The sequence below is a fragment of the Rattus norvegicus genome, chromosome 5, assembly GCF_021556685.1.
Source record: "Rattus norvegicus strain SHRSP/BbbUtx chromosome 5, alternate assembly SHRSP_T2T, whole genome shotgun sequence".
NCBI classification, from domain to species: domain Eukaryota; kingdom Metazoa; phylum Chordata; class Mammalia; order Rodentia; family Muridae; genus Rattus; species Rattus norvegicus.
The window spans coordinates 93,863,385-93,883,245 of record NC_141538.1 but is presented as its reverse complement, the minus strand read 5'-3'; the positions used below and the strand labels follow the sequence as shown (position 1 = coordinate 93,883,245).

The window sequence follows — 19,861 nt, the reverse complement described above, 5'->3', positions numbered from 1 at the left end:
TTTACTTATTCTGTGTATGGGGAGAACGATGTGTAGGCATGAGGAGCACAGCACAAATATGGAAGTCAGAAGACAACTACTGACGAAGCCACCTAACAAAAGCAATGATCTCTGGATACAAAATGCCAGCAACAGTAAAGAACTAGGCTACATACAGTCTCTAGTATGTATGAGGACATCTTATACTCCAAACCTATAGTTCTGAAGTTCTCTATTCAGCTAACAATTGTTGTCCACACCATTTGACCTTCACAATAGATATGGAAAATCTAGGGGAAAACCTTTCCCAGTGAAAGTATCAGCGTAGCAACAGCCTCTGCCCACCTCATGCATTTTTATAATGAAATTAGTCTTTGGTACTTCACTGAACTCTCCTATGACCTTAAACACATCATTTATCATTACCTTTTAGTAGACATAATCTCATATCTGTAAGAAGAAGAATAGATGAACATACTCAAAGATGACTTCACTTTTTAAGTGTTCGAAGCTACCAAGAGCTCTTCACTAACTACATCAGCACACTATCCCTGGTAACGCCTCCTGTGGACACTTGCCCTTAACATCAAACTCATTTTTTACATAGAAGTCAGCACAGACTTGTTTTCAAACAATGTCACAACATAGCAAAAGAACAGGACAAGGAAGCATCTGCTACTACATCTTCCTTCCCAATTTTAATAGTTAATAGTGATTGTCAACTTGACAGAAGTCACCTAGGAGACAGACCTAGGTTGTATTACAGAGACGTGTACTAAGATTCTGAATTATATTAAAAAGTAGAAAACAAGTTGAACAACAGCAGTCATCTATTCCAGCTTCCATAGTATTTGTAATATGACCATCTCCCTCATGTCCTTGCCACCTTAATAGATTGTATTCTAAAACAGTCAAAGTAAATCATTCCTTCCAGAAATTGTTTTGTCAAACTAATCCATCTACTTTAAGACCATCCTTGTTTCTCATTGTAGGTAGAATAAACTCTCTGCTGCACTACCTCAGTGGGATATAACCCCAGCCCTTAGCAACAAAACTTTATTTAAAAAAAAAAATTAATAGTGTCAGCTGCAATAATAATTCAGTAGCTAAGAGCACTTGCTACTGAATCACGGGGACCAAAATTCAAATCCGAGTAGTCCTACTAGGTGGATGACAATGCCAGTAAAACTAGTTCTAAATTATTCAAAGCCTTTTTATAGATTTTATAAGCATGCATTTGCGCACCCACACGAGAATGCACGCATGCACGCATGCACGCACGCACGCACGCACGCACGCACGCACACATACACTCCACTTCCATGAGTGGAGGAGCAGAGAGGATGTTTTCCTTAATTCCTACCTCCTACTATTTTACAGTTCTCTGACTGCTTCCTGTTGAAGAATATGTAGAACTCTCACCTGCTTCTCCAGCACCATATCTGCCTGCTCACCATGCTTCTTGCCATGAAAATGAACTAAACCTCAGAAACTGTAAACCAGCCCCAGGTAAATGTTTTCTTTTATAAGATTTGTTGTGGTCATGGTGTCTGTTCACATCAATAAAACCCTAAGACAGTCTCTTTACTACCTTCTATGCCAGGCTGGCCATACGTCTTCATTTGCCACTGCCAATGGAGGGGCGGGGCTACATAGTTTTTATGTGCTTTCTGGAGACTGAATTTAGGTCCTTACAAGTTTGATAGCAAATATTTTACCTACTGAGCCATGTCTCTCCAATCTGAATTCTTTCACTCCATTTTTTTGTTTGTTTGTTTGGTTGGGTAAAAGCAAAGAACCAACTCTAACGTTGTCCTCTGGCCTCAACAGATGGGTCGTGGCAATATATACATCTCTACATGTCATACACAGGTACCACACACAAATAATAATATAAAAAATTTGTTTTCAAAAATAAGTAAAAAGGCAAATTGATAGAGAATACAGACTGTGGTTGCCTAGGACAACAATGACACCGGAAAATTGGAAATGGCGATTTAAAATATATAGTTTTTTGGTATGTGATAACCACACAGAATATGATAGTGGTAACAGCTATAAAACTATTTAAATAAACCAACAAACAAACACCACTGAATTACAAACTGTAGATGAGGGTACTGTATCTTATATAAGTTATACTTCCACAAATTGTTGTTTTAAAGTGAGACAGGCATAGTTGCTAAGGCCTATAATCACAGCATTCAGGAGGCTCAAGAGAGAAAATGGCCATGATTCAAGACACTGAAAAGAACCTATCTCAAAAACAAAAAAGGAAGGAAGGAAGGAAGGAAGGAAGGAAGGAAGGAAGGAAGGAAGGAAGGAAAAAAGACTAGAAGAAAGGAATACTGAGGAAAAGAATACAAAGCAAATCACACTAAACTTCAAGCTAATAGATGTTTCCTATGAGAAATGGATGAAAACTGATCCTCTCCCTCCTCTGGAAGCCTTTATTTATTTATTTATTTATTTATTTATTTATTTATTTATTTATTTATTTATTTATTGAAAGAAAGAAAGAAAGAAAGAAAGAAAGAAAGAAAGAAAGAAAGAAAGAAAGGAAGGAAGGAAGGAAGAGGGGGGGTTAATTATAGAACATAGCCTAGTATAAATAATCCAAACAAAAGAAAGATATTGTTTGAGAAAATTAAGTGTTCCAAGAGGATAAACAATAGTAGATACATCACATTGAAAGAACCAAAAACTAACAATGTAATTTCAAAGTCAAATGATAGTTCTTTAGGACAAGTTTGAATATAATCACCTTGGCAAGACCTGCTCGATGGGCTCCTTTAGATTCCATGTATGCGAGATATTTGTTGAACTCCCGAAACTCCTCCATTGAAGGTCTGAATGTCATTATCTTACAGCTGGGATTTAGGGGACTCTCCACCTCCACCACCTCCATGATGGCTACAGATGTCTCTGCAAAGAAACAGTGACCATCAACAATGTATTACTGGAGTTGTGTCTAGGCAGTGGCTTTCACCAAAAGAGCATGCATGTGTCTACCAAAGAAACTCTTTTTATTTACTGACCACTTCTCACCTCTCTGAGACGTTCTCATTTTTTCCTAGACTCCTGGAAAAAGAGGCCTCTGAGGGCTTCCTAATTGGCTCCTATTCTGGATACAGAATCAATCACTGACCTGACTGTAAAACTGACCTACATGAAACCTTTCCAAGGAAAAATGAATTTTCTAGAAGTACAGTCTACCACAGTGATAGGTTATTTTTCCACTGGTGGAAATGAGACAATTCAAGCCCAATTGGATTATATTAAAGGCAGGTTTATTGGGAAGTTGTTCTCAGGCCAAGTTCACTGGTCCCAGGGAGAGGGAGGTAGGGAGAGAGAACACCTGCACAGAGAGCAGAGAAGAGAGGAATAGGTGCACACACACACACATACACACACGTGCACAAAAGGAGGGGGAGGGGCTGACCAAGAAATACCTCTAGAGGAGAAGAGCAGCCTAGCTCCTGGGTTAGAAAGTTCAGGATTGGGCTGGAGAGATGGCTCAATGGTTAAGAGCACTGACTGCTCTTCCAGAGGTCCTGAGTTCAATTCCCAGCAACCACATGGTGGCTCACAACCATCTGTAATGAGATCTGATGCCCTCTTCCGGTGTGTCTGAAGACAGCTACAGTGTACTTATATACAATAAATAAATAAATCTTTAAAAAAAAAAAAAGAAAGAAAGAAAGTTCAGGATTGGGGGCAGGATATAACAGGGAGGCCAGGTGTGCTTTGTTATGTAAAATAAGCATCTAAATCCCTCTTCCCAGGAGCCTCAAAAAACAAAAAAAAAAAAAAAACAAAAAAAAAAAAAACACAGATGTACTAGTCCACTATCTCATGTATGCACATATATATAGGCCTAGCATATATGCTGCATGAAACATGTTCAATAACCCTAGCACAAAACTGCAGTGTGCTTCCAGTTCTTTATAAGATGTTTTTCTAAAGTAATTTAAAAACTTTTAAATTGTATCCTCTAGTATTATAGATGTAGGACAGTACTGTATCATACCTCTGTGGATGTAAAATAGCTTGTACCTGCTTTATGATACGTAGTAGTGACCGTGCTTTATCAGAGCTGTTTTTAATGATGTTGCTCAGAATGTTTTCTTTCCAGATGATGATTGAGAAGCTAATTAAAAAAAAAAAAAAAAAATGGTGCTAGGTACCACAAGAGTAACAGAACTGTGCTGTTTTCTTGGGTTTTGTTTTTTTACTTTTTTTTTTTTTTAAAGGAGTGTGCTGGATGTCTCTACAGTTTTGTTCAGATGACTGCAGAACCTGGAAAAGCTGTTGCTGCTGTTGATGCATAACACATTGCTATTATTGGTCTTTTTATATAAATATAAACATATATATACAGATATATAATTTGAATTTTTTGAAACTTTAGCTGTGCTGTCAACTTTGGAAAAAAGTATCCCCGTTTACTGTGTTGAGTTGGCACTGTACAGAAATTAACAGCCATATTGGTCTAGAAATGTTGAACTTAAGTTTTTTCCATTTGTACAGGGGTAACGCACTGTATTAAATATGTAAGGTCTTATCTACGTGGGTTTGATTACAAAAACTAATAAAGTATTCTCTAAATTTAAAAAAAAAAAAAAAAGAAAGAAAGAAAGCTATCCAGCAGCAGGGAACCTTCCTGGTCAGTACCAACTTGATTTCTCCATTTCCTGGAACCAACTTGTGTGGTGCCTTCAGCAGCAGGGTCTGTCTACCAAGTTCTGGGCATCCAATAGAAAGGACTGGAAGAGCTGACGGGGCTCGAGACCCCATATGAACAACAATGCCAACAAACCAGAGCTTCCAGGGACTAAGCCACTACCCAAAGACTATACATGGACTGAGCCTGGGCTCCAACCTCATAGGTAGGAATGAATAGCCTAGTAAGAGCACCAGTGGAAGGGGAAGCCCTGGGTCCTGCCAAGACTGAACCCCCCCCCTCCCCGTGAATGGGATTCTTGGGGGGAGGGCAGTAATGGGGGGAGGATGGGGAGGGGAAGCCCATATAGGAGGGGAGGTGGAGGGGTTAGGGGGATGTTGGCCTGGAAACCAGGAAAGGGAATAACATTTGAAATGTAAATAAGAAATACCCAAGTTAATAAAGATGGGGAAAAAATGAAAAATAAAAAAATAAAAACTAATCACAAGACAAAACCACCAGATTCCAAGCTAATCTACTGAGGAAAGAAAACAATACCAGAACATCTGTATCAGAGGAGCTCACTCAGCTGATAAGAGCTGTGTAAGCTGAAATTTAAACTCCAACATCCATGTAAAAAGCCCAGCCAAGCATGGTTACATTTTGTAACCCTAATACCGTAGGAGGAGGCAGAGACAGAAGAATCACTGGGATTTGCTGGCCTCCAGCCTAGCTCCAGGATCAAAAAAGGGAGGAAGATAGAACATGGTACACACACATGATATCCTCCTGCCCCATCCCTTTCTTTGCACAGCAACACAAACTCCTACAAAAGCCACATACAAATATATACATAATATATGTACAATAAAAAATAATTAAATTTTTAAAGACTCTCATTCTATATCAAATCTGGTCCTCCCAAAACAATCACTAACAGCTCAGACACCCATAGAATATCAGACCCTCCGCCCCCGGGATATCTTAATTCAAAGATAATCAAATCCTTCATATAACCTGGCTTACTCTTTGCACATAACCTACACATCTTCCTCTATTCTTTAAATATAGATTACTTATACCATCTAATACAATGTACAGACTAAGCCAATAATTGATGTTATATTGTTTAGGGAATGTCTTACTCAGGATTACTATTGCTATTTTATTATAGCAACAAAGCAACACAGGGAGGAAAGGGTTTATTTGGCTAACACTTCTATGTCATAACTCATAATGGAAGAAGTCAGGATACAAACTCAAATATGGCAGGAACCTGAGGCAGGAACAGATGCAGAAACCATAGGAGAGTGCTGCTGACTGGCTTATTCATCATGGCTTATTCAGCCTGGTTTTTTTTTTAGAAAACCCAGGACAACCAGCTCAGGGATGGCAACATCCACAATGGGCTGGGCCATCCACCATAAATCATTAATTAAGAAAAAGCCCTATGGTACAACCATTCTGGAAATCAGTCTGGAGGTTCCTCAGAAAATTGGACATTGAACTACCTGAGGACCCAGCTATACCCACAAGATGCCCCAACATATAAAAAAGACACGTGCTCCACTATGTTCATCGCAGCCTTATTTATAATAGCCAGAAGCTGGAAAGAACCCAGATGCCCTTCAACAGAGGAATGGATGCAGAAAATGTGGTACATCTACACAATGGAATATTACTCAGCTATCAAAAACAATGATTTTATGAAATTCGTAGGCAAATGGTTGGAACTGGAAAATATCATCCTGAGTGAGGTAACCCAATCAAAGAAAAACACACATGGTATGCACTCATTGATAAGTGGCTATTAGCCCAAATGCTTGAATTACCCTAGATGCCTAGAACAAATGAAACTCAAGACAGATGATCAAAATGTGAATGTTTCACTCCTTCTTTAAAAGGGAAGAAGAATACCCTTGGCAGGGAATAGAGAGGCAAAGATTAAAACAGACACAGAAAGAACACCCATTCAGAGCCTGCCCCACATGTGGCCCATACATATACAGCCATTCAATTAGACAAGATGGATGAAGCAAAGAAGTGCAGACGGACAGGAGCCGGATGTAGATCGCTCCTGAGAGACACAGCCAGAATACAGCAAATACAGAGGCGAATGCCAGCAGCAAACCACTGAACTGAGAACAGGACCCCCGTTGAAGGAATCAGAGAAAGAACTGGAAGAGCTTGAAGGAGCTCGAGACCCCATATGTACAACAATGCCAAGCAACCAGAGCTTCCAGGGACTAAGCCACTACCTAAAGACTATACATGGACTGACCCTGGACTCTGACCTCATTGGTAGCAATAAATATCCTAGTAAGAGCACCAGTGGAAGGAGAAGCCCTGGGTCCTGCTAAGACTGAACCCCCAGTGAACCCCCAGGGGGGAGGGCGGCAATGGGGGGAGGATGGGAAGGGGAACACCCATAAAGGGGGGGGGGAGGGATTAGGGGGATGTTTGCCCGGAAACTGGGAAAGGGAATAACACTCGAAATGTATATAAGAAATACTCAAGTTAATAAAAAAAAGAAGAAAAGAAAAAGTCCTAGAGGCTTGGTAACAGCCATGGAGGCTTTTTCTTAATTGAGGTTCCCTCCTCTCAAATGACTTTAGCTTATGTCAAGTTGATATAAAGGCAAGAATAAAATGTAACGATATGATTTTTCTTTTTCTTTTTTTATTTTTTACATTCCAATTTTTCTTTTCCTTTTCCTTTTTTTTTTTTGGGGGGGGGAGACTTCTGATGTAGTCATAACTGGTCTTGAACTTGTTACGTAGTTGAGGATGAACTCGAACTTCTGATCCATATGCCTAAACCTCCTACATGGGAGGTTCCTGGTACTAGCAGGCAAAGCCTCTAGGCAACTACTCTTATCGGCTAAGCTACATCCTTAATCAAATGCAATTTTTTTGTAAGCCCTTGGTTGTTTCAATTCATCAATTAAAAAAAAAAAAACTCAAATATAGAAAGCCAACTATAATTTACCCTCCAACAGTACTTAAACCAAGTTTCTCAACAAATAAAGCTCTTTGTGACTTCACATATTCCTTCCCTTGGAGCAGCCTCTGCACACTCCCTACCTTTGAGTTCCCAACTTTCTGTCAATATAGAACTCAATGAACCACCTTGTGCTCTGTCTTTTTGTCTACACCCATACTATACACAGCAAGCTGTTTTTCCCAATGCTGGCACTTCCCATTAGCCATTATCAAGCGCTGAAAAGAAAGACAGATTGGCATATAATCTTCCTCACATAATAATAATATAATAATATTATATACAATAATTATTACAATAATATATGTACTAATAATAAAGTATTGACCAGGTATGCACTTCTTTAATCCCAGCCCTTGGGAGGCAGGTGAATTTCTGTAAGTTTGAGAACAGCCTGGTGTATAGATCAAGTTCCTGGACATTGAAGAAACCCTGTTTTGAAAGAAGGAAGGAAGGAAGGAAGGAAGGAAGGAAGGAAGGAAGGAAGGAAGGAAGGAAGGAAGGAAGGAAGGAAAAAAGTGAGGGAGGGAAGGAAGGAGGGTAAGAAAAGGAAAAAGAAAGAAAAGAGTATCAAGGGGCTAGAAAGAACAGAAGTTAAGAGCATTTGTTGTTCTTACATAGGACCCTGGTTCAGTTCCCAGAATCCACATGGTGATTAACATAATATACAGACTATATATACATACATACATATGTGTACACTATTGCACATAAAATAATCATAAAATATTAAAAAGCACAAACGCCGTTAGAATAGGATGTCACATTTGGAAAAAGGAATACCCTGGTCCTAAACAAAAGAAAAGTTATTCAGAAAACAGATTAGCCAAGCATGATAAAGCACACCTATAATCTTGGTACTTAAGAGGAAGAGGCAAGAGAATTTTCACAAGTCAGAAGCCAGCATGGTCTACTCTGGGCGAGGCAGCTAGAGTCCTACCTCAAAAACAAAAAGCAAAATAACAATAAACAAACCTAATCTGCTTCATTAGCAAAAAATAACAGCAGGAAACTAAGAAAACTACAAACTATCAACTATCTGTACGAAACACACCAGCTATATGAAAAGCCAGCTATATGAAAAGAAACATTCCTTTTCTTCTGACCAAACTACAACAGTCACCTTGATATTGGTGTGAGCAGAGGAAGCAGCCACTGAGGAAATGAGAAATGCAGCTAGCAATTCAACAGTGACTGAATTCCTAACTTTAGTTCCATAGATATTCAAAGGACAAAACCATAAGTAAACTGTGTCAACACAAAAAAAAATTAAACAAAAAATAATGCAGCTTTCATCTTAAAGGAAATAATAAGTTTATTATAGAGCATTTTAAAATGACTGTGGCACAGGGAATATAGATTTAGATTACCTCAAACTCCATGTTCCAACATGGAAGCAGTTTCATGAGTTCTAGTTTCAGAACTATAAAGAACAAAGATAATTATAAACCAAGGCAAGTTTAAAATACAGTGAATATCAGAGGGACAGTTTCAGCAAGATGGAGAAAACTTTTATATAGGCCCTAAAACGGTCTCTGATGGCATTTGGTTGGTGGAAGCTGGTGGTCTACTAAGTTAATAGATTCCAAAAAGATTTTACCTATTAATCACAAGACTACCTGGAGAAATGAATTACTGGGTGCAGAAGAGAAAAACTAGCCCAAGATAAGGTAACTACCTTCTGGGCCGGCAACATTCCAACCTCTCCACAGTATTGAAATTCTAATCAGTCAATGGGCCTCGGTAGACAAAGCTGTTTTTCACGGGTGCTGATTCACAAAGGTTAACTACTAAGACAATGCAAAGCCAACAGAGAGGGTTCCCGTTTCAAAACAGGCAATGGAAGGTGGCTCAGAGAAATAAAATCCAGGAGATGCCTAAAGGAGAGAAATCTCTTAGGCTCTGTTCTTCCAGAGGTGGTAAGGAGGAAGATATGACTGAAAATAAGACTGAAAAGGGTAAGAGAAAAAATAGTAGAAAGAGAAGTTTGGGGTTTATCTAAGTATGCCAGGAAGTAATTTTGGACTTCTACCTCTTAACATATCCAGTTCCTGAACTCAGTCATTTTTTCCACACCATTCAAAGAGATAAGAGCTCCTTAAGAATACCTCTTCTGGGGAAACTGAAGGAAAAAAAAAAAAATAATCTTGCTCACATTTTGATTTCTTGTTGCTGTGAAGAGGGGAGAAGACAAGGAGGAAGGGAGGGTGAGAGGGAAGGGAGATGAAAGAGGGAAAGCACCAAAGAAGCAATTTATCCAAACAAAATTTATCCAGACAAAATAGAAGTGTGTATACATAGGGCATGCGCAGTGAGCGCCAATAGTATTTATTATATTCTGAAAAAAAATCATGAAAGAAATGAAAAAGGAACAAAGTCAAGACTACTGAACTGAGGCTGGAGATGTGTAGCTCAACTTTACAATAGTAATACTTGCCTTGCATACACTTGGAAGAAGTTCAAACACAGAAATGGGGGTGGTGGCATGGGGAAGGAGGGGGTAGCTCTAGGCATTAGCAGTAAGTAATTCCAATACCCAAAATCCTCACACTTGTGAGGCTGAGGCAGGAAGCACAGCTGGAGCTGTAGGGCAAAACCCTGCCTGAAAATAAGGGAAAGGGAGGGGTCCAAGTATGGTGAGGCATGCCAATATTCCTGCACTAGGGAGACTGAGGCAGGAAAAACCACAAATTCAAGATCAGCCTGAGCTACATAGAATTCGGAACCAGTATGGATAATAGGAAAAAAACAGAGAAAAAGAAAAGAGCCTGGCCTGCAAATGCAGCTACTCTGGAGACTTTGACAAGAATGGTCACTAAACTTAAAGGCTGGGCTACATTAAGTTCAGTAGCCTGGGCCACACAGTAAGATAGCACCCCGTCCTAAATTGTTTCCATGTTGGAACAAGGAAATTGAAGTAACATAAATCTGTGTTCCCAGGCCATGGTCACTCAAAATGGCTCCAGAATCTCTTATTCCCTTTAAAGATGAAGGCTGTGGTTTTTGCATTGCCTGCATCTCATACTGAGTAAGTGCTTAGCACATTGTACATATTACTGTTTTCTTTGTATATTGAACATCCCACCCAATAAAAGCAAACAGAGCAAATAACGGGCCATCACTCAAGAACAATTTCCGTACTCCAAAATATCAAAACATTCATCAGAGGACGAGGCTGACATGTGCCAGACATGTGCAAAAAAAGCCCTGGATTCTAGCTGAGCCTTCAGAAAAGTGGCTGGGGAGGTAAAATTAAATTAACAGTAAAGTACAAATCAGAAAAGCACTAAAGGCAAATGGACTAAGAACAAAGTATCAAACCCACTCTGAGAGCTAAGCCAACAGATGAGCATAATGGGAAATGATGGGCTGAAAAAAGCCTCACAAATGACAGGGTAAAACTACAGGCTGGCTCCCAAAATGAAGAACTGCTTGAAGTGGAGCAAGGAGGATAACCTTCTTAAAGGGATTATTCTGACTGAAAGGGTGGCTTAAACCAGCTACCATGGAATATGAAAGTATTTTCAGTGGATCAATTAATTCCAAGAGGCAGAAAGGGAAGTGTGTAGGGGAGATTTCGTAGTTGGGCAAAAGTAAAATGAGCCGTAAAATGTAAATGCAAAAGTAAAATAAAAAGTAAAAATTAGAGTCTGTCTCACTCTAATTAAATCTCATACCTGAAAGAAATTATGAATTATGTGTCAGCTCCCTGTCCAGATTTACTATTGCTGTTACCTTGTTTCATTTAACACTAATTCTGTAAATTTATGTTTTAGGACTCACAGCATTCACTATAGATATAAAAACAAAAATACACATTGTATGTATATATAAGGCTTCTATCCCCAGAACTCTAGGTTCTATCCCCAGAACTGCAAAAACAAAACAGTAAATGGCAGAATACCATATCTCCCAAGAAATTCAGATGAAAACCAATAATGAAGAAAAGGAATGGTGACCCAAGTCTTTAATCCCTGAACTCAGGGGGCAGAAGTAGGCAGATCTCTAGGAATTCCATGCCAGCCTGCTGTACACAGTAAGTTCCAAGGCCAGCCAGACCTACAAAGTGAGATCTAGTTCCAAAAGAAATAAACAGCTGAATCTTGAGGTAGACTGATTCCCAGCTTCACGAGGAACCTCTACAATAAATCATAGACTGGCTGTACCAGTTTGCACGCCCACCATAATAAATAACCCTTTCCCCACTACCATCTGCTGTCATTTATTTTACTGATCTCAGCTATTCTGACTGAGTTAAGATGAAATATCCAAATTTTAGTTTGCATTTGCCTGATGACTAAAGATATTGAACATTTAAGTGTTTCTCAGACATTTGTTAGGCTTGGGTTTTTTTTGGGGGGGGGTGGGGGGTTGTTTTGTTTCTTAATAATTCTCTTGCCTGGTTCGGCACGCCATTTTTAATTGGGTTGTTTCCTGGACCTTCAGTTTTCTTGGTTCTTTGTATAATCTAGACACTGTAGACTGTCGCTTTGCCCAAATTATGGTGCCCTTTTCCATATAAAAGCTTTTCAGTTTCATGAGGCCCCATTTATTAATTGTTCTTAGTGCCTGTCCTATGAGTGTTATGTTCAGAAAACTGTTTCCTGTGTCAGTGAGTTCAAGGCTATTCCTAATTCTTTTCTATCATATTCAGGGTATATGGTCTTACGTTGTGGTCTTTGATCCATTTACAGTTGAGTTTTGTGCAGGAAAATAGATATGAATGTATTTTCATTCTTCTACACGCAGCCATCCAGTCTAACTACATCATGTTTAAAGATGCTTTCTTTTCTCCCCTGTGTAATTCTGGCTCCCTTATCAAAATTCAGGTGTTCAAAGGTGTGTGGAATTATGTCTGGATCTTCAATTTTATCCCACTAAGCACATTTGTTTTTATGGCAATCCCATGCTGTTATTATCACTATAGCTCTGTAATACAACTGGAAATCACAGATGGTGCTACCTCCTTGCATGCATATTCTAAGAACTCTATGTCTTACTAAGGTGATACTTATACATCCATATTCATTACTTCTTTATACATAATAGCCAGAAATTGGAAACATAGGTGCTAATTAACTATTAGAATAGATCATCAAACATGAAGAAATGGAGCTAGTAGCCAAATAGAAACTTTACTCCTGCTGATTGACAGTCACAGTGCTGGAAGGTACTTTATACCATACCAGAGAGGAAAGTTAATCATCAGGATCACCTAGCTACAAACCCTGTAACCTACAACATCCACCTGCCTGCATGGTATATTGGTATTACTGGAGTAAACAACCACTTTTTATTGGATTTATCGTGAGATGGAATGCATGACACTGATTAAGTGGCCATGCACTTGACATAGGCCATGGGTCTAGGAAAAACATCTTCTGTCACTCTGCTAAAGAACACTGCAATAAATGACTGCTATTGGCATGTTGCTATACCATGTGCCACACTCAGCCAGCATCACAGAAGCTTGTGCTTGCAGTAGAGAGTAATTAAAACAGAGATCCACGAATGGACCATGAGCAGAGTGTGAGAGACTTTGGAGCACTCCGGTCTAAATGGGTTATCTTCAAATTTCTCCAGCCCAAAATCTCAAGGGTCTCTTCAGACCGTGGAGGTGGAAAGACTATAAGGCCATAAGCCATGGAGAACTCCAAAGAAAGAGCATCTTCCAGGCACAACAATAATACATATATGAACTTATGGAGCCTGTCAGCACACAAAAGATGTATACAGCTTCAACCTAGATGAGGTCCCAGCTAAGAGGGAGTAAGTGGACATGGAGTCCTACCCCTAACCAAGAATCTATTTGTAATTCATACCTCCCGCAAAAGTCAGTTCTCTCCAATGGAGTGGCACCATTGCATATATCAGCCACATGCCCGGGCAGGCCCCTGGCCCAAAATTAGTTGACAAAGACAAAAAAAGACATATATTCTCTCTCATACATATTCATATTCTCTCTCTCTCTCTCTCTCTCTCTCTCTCTCTCTCTCTCTCCCCTCCCACCCCCCACCTCTACCTCCACCTCCACCCCCACCCCTACCCCAACCCCCATCCCGTCATCCCTCTCCTCTCTTTGCCTGGGCTTGTGTCTGTGTATATATATTTTTTTATTTTGTTTATTCGTGGAATTGATTTATTTTTTTTGTTAGTTTTGAGTTTTACTTGGTTGGTTGGGTTTTGTGGGAGCTTGAGAGAGAATATAATGTAAAGAGGTGGAGAGGATCTGGGAAGCATTTGGAGAGGGAAAAACAGGATCAAAATATACGGTTTGAAAAAATTAAATATAAATAAACAAGAAATGGTACTTACAGAGGAGCATTAAATATTAATATGCAATAAAATTCAATTTTTCTAGTCCATTGCCTTAACCACTCAGCCAGAACTACTACTTCGAAGACAATTTTTTTTTTAAGAAAAAAGACCTGCATTACATATTGAACTTAATGTCAGTGCAGAATGTACTTGTTTTATCATTTAATCTCTAGTAAATAATTACAGGTGTCAAGGGTATAGCGATAAGCAGTAAGAAACACTACTACAGAAAGTGGTACTGGAACTGTCAAACAATGGTAATCCCAACACTGAAGAATGGACTACAGGAGACAGTCTCAAGACAAAACCAAAGGAAAGAGAGTGAGGTGGGGGAGGGGAATTAAGTAAATTTCTTAGTATCATAAAGCAAGCCTCAGGGTTGAATTTTTACTGTATTACCAATTTTGTGGAGAGCTGTAAATATGTGTAACTTCTAAACACTAAAATGGAAAAGAGGGCCTAAAATTCCTGAACAACTAGGCAGTACATTCCAAAACAAAGCATGATAGGTTACCAGGCCAACAAGCTTTAAGAAAACTTTAGTGATAATGCTAAATAGTAAAAAAAAAACTTATTTTCTTTTTATCAATCTTAGAGACTGAACCTAAGCACTGGTCCTACCACTTGGGCCATATTGCCAGTCCAAGGGGCGGGGACGGACGGTAAATTTCAGAGAGTAAACAGTCAATAGCAGTGCAGAAATATGACCGACAGTAATCCCTGCACTGATGAGGCAGAGGCAGGTGGATTTCCTTGAGCTCCAGGCCAGCTATCATAAAGAGTTCTAGGTTGTGCAGAACTACATATAGTAAGACCCTGACTCAAAAACAACCAACAAAATGTTTTTAAAATCAATTCCAAACATTTTAACCATCACGCTTTTAAGTTAGAATACTAGTAATTTTTTCCCTAGAAACAGTGAAGCTCCCACCCCTCCCGCCCTTTTTAAACGAAAAACTCAAGTGGGTGAAATACTGCAAAGATTGGTGCTAACCTAAGCGTACCGAGCCTATCAAAAGCGTCTCCTGGGCACCGAATTACCGCAATTCTAACTTAAGCTTTCTAAGCAGTGCTAGGTAAATCACCAAGTGTGAGTGTCTGCACTGAGTGCAACATTTAAACAAACAAACAAGTATGCTAAGTCTTCTCTGAGAGCACCTGACCAAAAAGCACTACGTGCGAGCTTGCAGGGCTCAGCCACAACGGCGGCTGTCTTCTGGGTCCACCAGAAAAGCACCAGAACTGAGTTCAGCAGCTTTCACTGCTGAGCAGAGAACACCAAATTCCAGCCCCGGCTGGACTGCCTGCCTTCACCAAGGCATTGCCACCGTACAACACCCTGGCAGTTCACATGCCGCATCGAAGTCGCAATTATTTAGCGCCCACTGTCTACCCCACATCATGGCTCCCCTAGGAACAGCACAAAGAACTGGCCTCAAGACGGAGGAAAGAAAAACGAAAAGATCATCTGCTAGGGCCAAGAACGAACCCGAGTGAGGGTCGGGCTACCTGCTACCTCGCGGATCTGGACATCCCGACCCAAGGGAGACTCGGAGGGCGCACAGGCCCGGCCTTCCTGGAGTCGGCCGCAGAGGGGTTGGTCGGGGCTCCAGATCACACAGGCGTGGCAATCTGGAGCAACACCACCTCCGATCGGCTCCCGGGAGGCCGGCGAGCGAGCTCCCGAACCCGGAGGGCCAGAATGGACTGTCAGGGCCGCCTCCTCCCACCCAGCTGACTGCCGTGCACCGCGGAGCGTCCAGGCCCGTGCCGCCCTGCGAAGACCGGACCGAAGCCGCCACCCTTCCCGCCCCGTCCGGACCAAGAAGCGGTTACCTGCGCCGCTGGAGGAGGTCCAGACGCCACCCGAATGAAAGGGATGAAAGTGCGGCCTCCCCTGAGGGTTTTGGGAATCTTTGGAAGACTTGTTCCGCACTAGGTGACAGCTGTTCGCTGCGCACGCGCACGGGACGCCACCTCCGGATCCCTCCGCCGCTCCCCTCCCTCCCGGCTCCTAGGTGGGCGGGAGGCGGCTCCGGCGCGTAGGCGGAGCGGGCTGGCTCTCTCTGCGTGTGGTTCACGATCCCCCACGTGACCGCGGGGCCGGGCGCTCTCTGGGTCACGTGGATTTCTAAACTGCTTAAAGGTGCCCCACTCTTTAAACTAAGACTTCCGCTTCTTTCTCAGTCGAAGTTTGCGGCAGTGTATTTCCTATTACCTTGGGGACTGGCAAGTCACGTCAGTCCTTTCTCAAAGGAGGAAAACACTGACAAAGCAGAACGAGCAGGTACACAGATCTTTGTCAGATCACTCGCTAGGTTTCCACAGGGCTTGGCCTGAAATAAAATACTACGCGAACTACACGCCTGTCGGGACTCGGTGCGAGTCTATGGCAACCCTCGCTGCAAGAACGGCTGGCTGATTTTTACCTAGGGTGGAAGTGATCAGGAAGGCCAGGCCCACGATAACATTGTTCTGTGCCGGTACACCAACCAATGGACTGCACCTCTGAGCCTCTTTAACTTCAGTCGGAGATCCCAAGAGATCACAGTGTTCCCGAACTCCTAGCAACCAGCCTGTCCCTGAGCAAAAAGGCCTAATTCTTAGACTAGGGAATTCTTGGTTAGGGAACCTGAATTGAGTTACTTTGCTACATGTCTGTGTAAATCTGATTTCCAAGACAGGAAACACACAAACCTCAAACTCCTGCCAGACAGGTGGCTAAACACTAAATGCTCTGCAAGGCTAAAGAGTTTTTTCTTTCCCACAGTTGCCAGCTGGGTCTTTTGTTGCATTTCCTCTAATGACCAAGACTGACGAGATAAATACAAAAGTGAGCACGCAGGACCATCATTTAACGTGTTGTTTTGTTACAAAACAAAGATTTCTAGTGGATACCCAAGACGTGGGCTGTAGAGATCAGAGGATTAGGAATTCAAAATCATTCTCAGCACATAGTAAATTTGAGGCTAGCCTGGGCTACGTGATATGCTGTCTCAAAAACTGATTACCACTTTTTAAAAAAATTTCAACATATCCATTTAAAACGTCCCTAAATGTTTTTCTTTTTTTATTAGAAGGATCACTGTAAAAACAGATGGAATGTTAATTAATCTACAGATAATGAAATTTAGCCACCATATTTCTTTGACTTTTAAAAACACAACTTATGAGTTGGGAAAAAAAAACCACAATTCTAAACTTACCTAGTTTATATAGTCAACTGGTAATTTCCCAATGTGTATATTATAGAGATGTCCAACCATCCTCCAAGGCAATTGAGTATACTAAAACATGTCTTAAAATTTAGGGCATTTTGTGAACTAGAAAAAAAAATGCACATATATTAATTAAATAGTTGAAATAGTTTAGTTTAATGAATAAGTACTCTTATTATCTTTGTTAAGCACGGAGATTAAAAAATATATCAGCCCAGTGAACTGGCACACACCTTTAATCCCAGCACTTGGGAGACAGAGGAAGGCAGATCTCTAAATTCAAGGCCAACTTGATTTACAATGTAGATCAGGTTGAGTTGCTGAATGGCAGAGCTACACCTGAGAAAAGAAGAGGGGGAGGGGGTGAGAAAGAAGTATATCCACAGTTAGGTGAATTAAATCAGTCTGAGAGAGATAAATATTTTACGATCTCATTTATGTGTCCAAGACATTGTACACACACACACACACACTCCATACATATATATGTATATATATATATATATATATATATATATATATATATTAATACATGAAAATAGAAGCAAGACTGCCTTGGGAACAAAGAAGACTAATGAGACTAAAGAGTAAAAGTGTAATCTGGGGGGCTGGGGATTTAGCTCAGTGGTAGAGCGCTTACCTAGGAAGCGCAAGGCCCTGGGTTCGGTCCCCAGCTCCGAAAAAAAAAAAAAAAAAGTGTAATCTGGGAAGATGTGCTTATAACATCATATACTTATAAGAAAACAGCACCAGTAAAGTTCGTATAACAAATAAAGGTCAATGTCAAAAGTGCCACAACTGTCCTACACACACACACACACACACACACACACACACACACACACACACACAAAACCCGGATTTGGTGGTCAGCTTTTAGGATGCAGAGGCAGGTGGTTCTCTTGTGTTCAAGGCCAGCCTAGCCTAGTCTACAAACAGTTCCAAGACAGCCAGGGGTGCAAAGAGAAACCTTGTCTCAAAAACAAAACAAAAATGTTTTTTCAAAGCTTGCCTGGCATAGTGCCACAAGCCCTTATGGTCTCAATACTTGGCAGGTGAATCTCCATGAGTTCAAGACCAGCAGTGATGGATGGATGGATGGATGGATGGATGGATGGATGGATGGATGGATTCATGGATGGATTCATGGATGGATTCATGGATGGATGGATGGATAGATTAGATAGATAGATAGATAGATAGATAGATAGATAGATAGATAGATAGATAGATAGATAGATAGATGTTAGCTGCAACTGTTTTAAAAAAGAAAAGAAGGAAAAGAAAAGAAAGTAAAGGAGCTAGTCTAAATTAAAAATAACTGAAGAAATATGACATATCCTGGGTTTAAGAAAGAAAAGGGGGAGGAAGGAGAAAAATTTGTAAATAGAGGGGTGCACAAGTGTGTATGTATAAAGAAAAAAAGTGACAATATTTTTAAAACAAATTAAAGTAAAATATGTACTCCCCGTCATAAAGAGGAAAAGGGAAATAAAACCAAGGACTAAAGTAGCAGAAGCTGTCCCCTGTTTTAGACTGGAAATCTAGTGCCCTAGAACAAAAAGCCTGGAGACCTGAACTCCCAGGCTTCACACTTGCAGAAACACAATGTTGCACAAATAGCATTTGTTTTACTATAGCAAATTCCATTGTACTGGTTTTGTTGATGTTTGGGATATTTGATTGTTAGTTTTTTGTGTGTGTTTGTTTTGTTTGGGGGGGTTGGGTTTTTGTTTTGTTTTGTTTTGTTTTTTTGCCATGATTTCACTGTGTAGCAGCCTTCCCTGCCCTGGACATTACTTTGTAGACCAGACTGGCCTTGAACTCTCTGAGATCTACCTACCTCTACCTGCTAACCCTGGAATTAAAGATAACACCACCACACCTGCCTAGATTCTCCATTTTTCTTAATCAGAACGTTTACTTTCCTGAATTCACTTAACATTTTTGAGATCATACTCAAAGGACCCAAGTTACTGTTTGGGGCTTCTTTTATGGAACCTAAAGGAAGGAAGGAATGGTGGTGATGATGCCATGATGAAGAAGAGGAGGAAGAGGAAGTGGAGTAGGAGGAGGAAGAAGATTTCTCTTTTGGGGTGTGGGCTGTTTCTTTTTTTGAAACAGGATCTTGTTATATAGCATTGGAATCAACTAAAGTCCAAGCAGCTGGGCTGTGAGAGATTTTTCTTGCTTGAATCACTTAAAAGTAGAACATTTAGACTCAGACTAAATCTCGTGTGCGCCTTTTTTTTTAAATATTTATTTGTTTTATTATATGAGTTCGCTGTAGCTGCTTCAGACACACCAGAATAGGGCATCAGATTCCATTATAGATGGTTGTGAACCACCATGTGGTTGCTGGGAATTGAACTCAGGACCTCAGGAAGAGCAGTCAATGTTCTTAACCACTGAGCCACCTCTCCAGCCCTCATGTGCACCTCCTGATTGCAATCCTTGTAAAGGGAAAAGAAAGCCTTTAAAACGAAAAGATTTATTTGTTTATTTTTTTTATGTGAGTACACTGTCACAGATGATTGTGAGCCACCATGCTGGAAATGGAACTCTGACTCTGGACCTCTGAAAGAGCTGTCAGTACTCTTAACTGCTGAGCCATTCTCTCCAGCCCAGAAGAAAGCTTTTGCTTTTACCTGCTTGTCCACTTGCTGATGCTAAGGCTTTAGAA

At 40.6% G+C, this 19,861-nt stretch overlaps 1 protein-coding gene across 8 annotated transcripts in view; it reads right to left on the bottom strand.

Moving 5' to 3' along the window:
• Positions 1-15,951, bottom strand: part of Kdm4c (lysine demethylase 4C) — a 192,671-nt gene extending 176,720 nt beyond the window's left edge. For 7 of the 8 annotated variants that reach the window (XM_087548042.1, XM_087548041.1, XM_087548044.1 and 4 more), the window contains exons 1-2: positions 15,797-15,951; positions 2,744-2,904 (exon numbers count right to left, since the gene is read on the bottom strand). Coding sequence is in view for 3 of the 8 variants with exons in the window: in XM_087548041.1 (XP_087404167.1) it covers positions 2,744-2,887 (144 nt within the window). In the remaining 5 variants the exon portion in view is untranslated. 8 annotated transcript variants of the gene reach the window in all.
• Between the last annotated feature and the right edge of the window lie 3,910 nt (positions 15,952-19,861).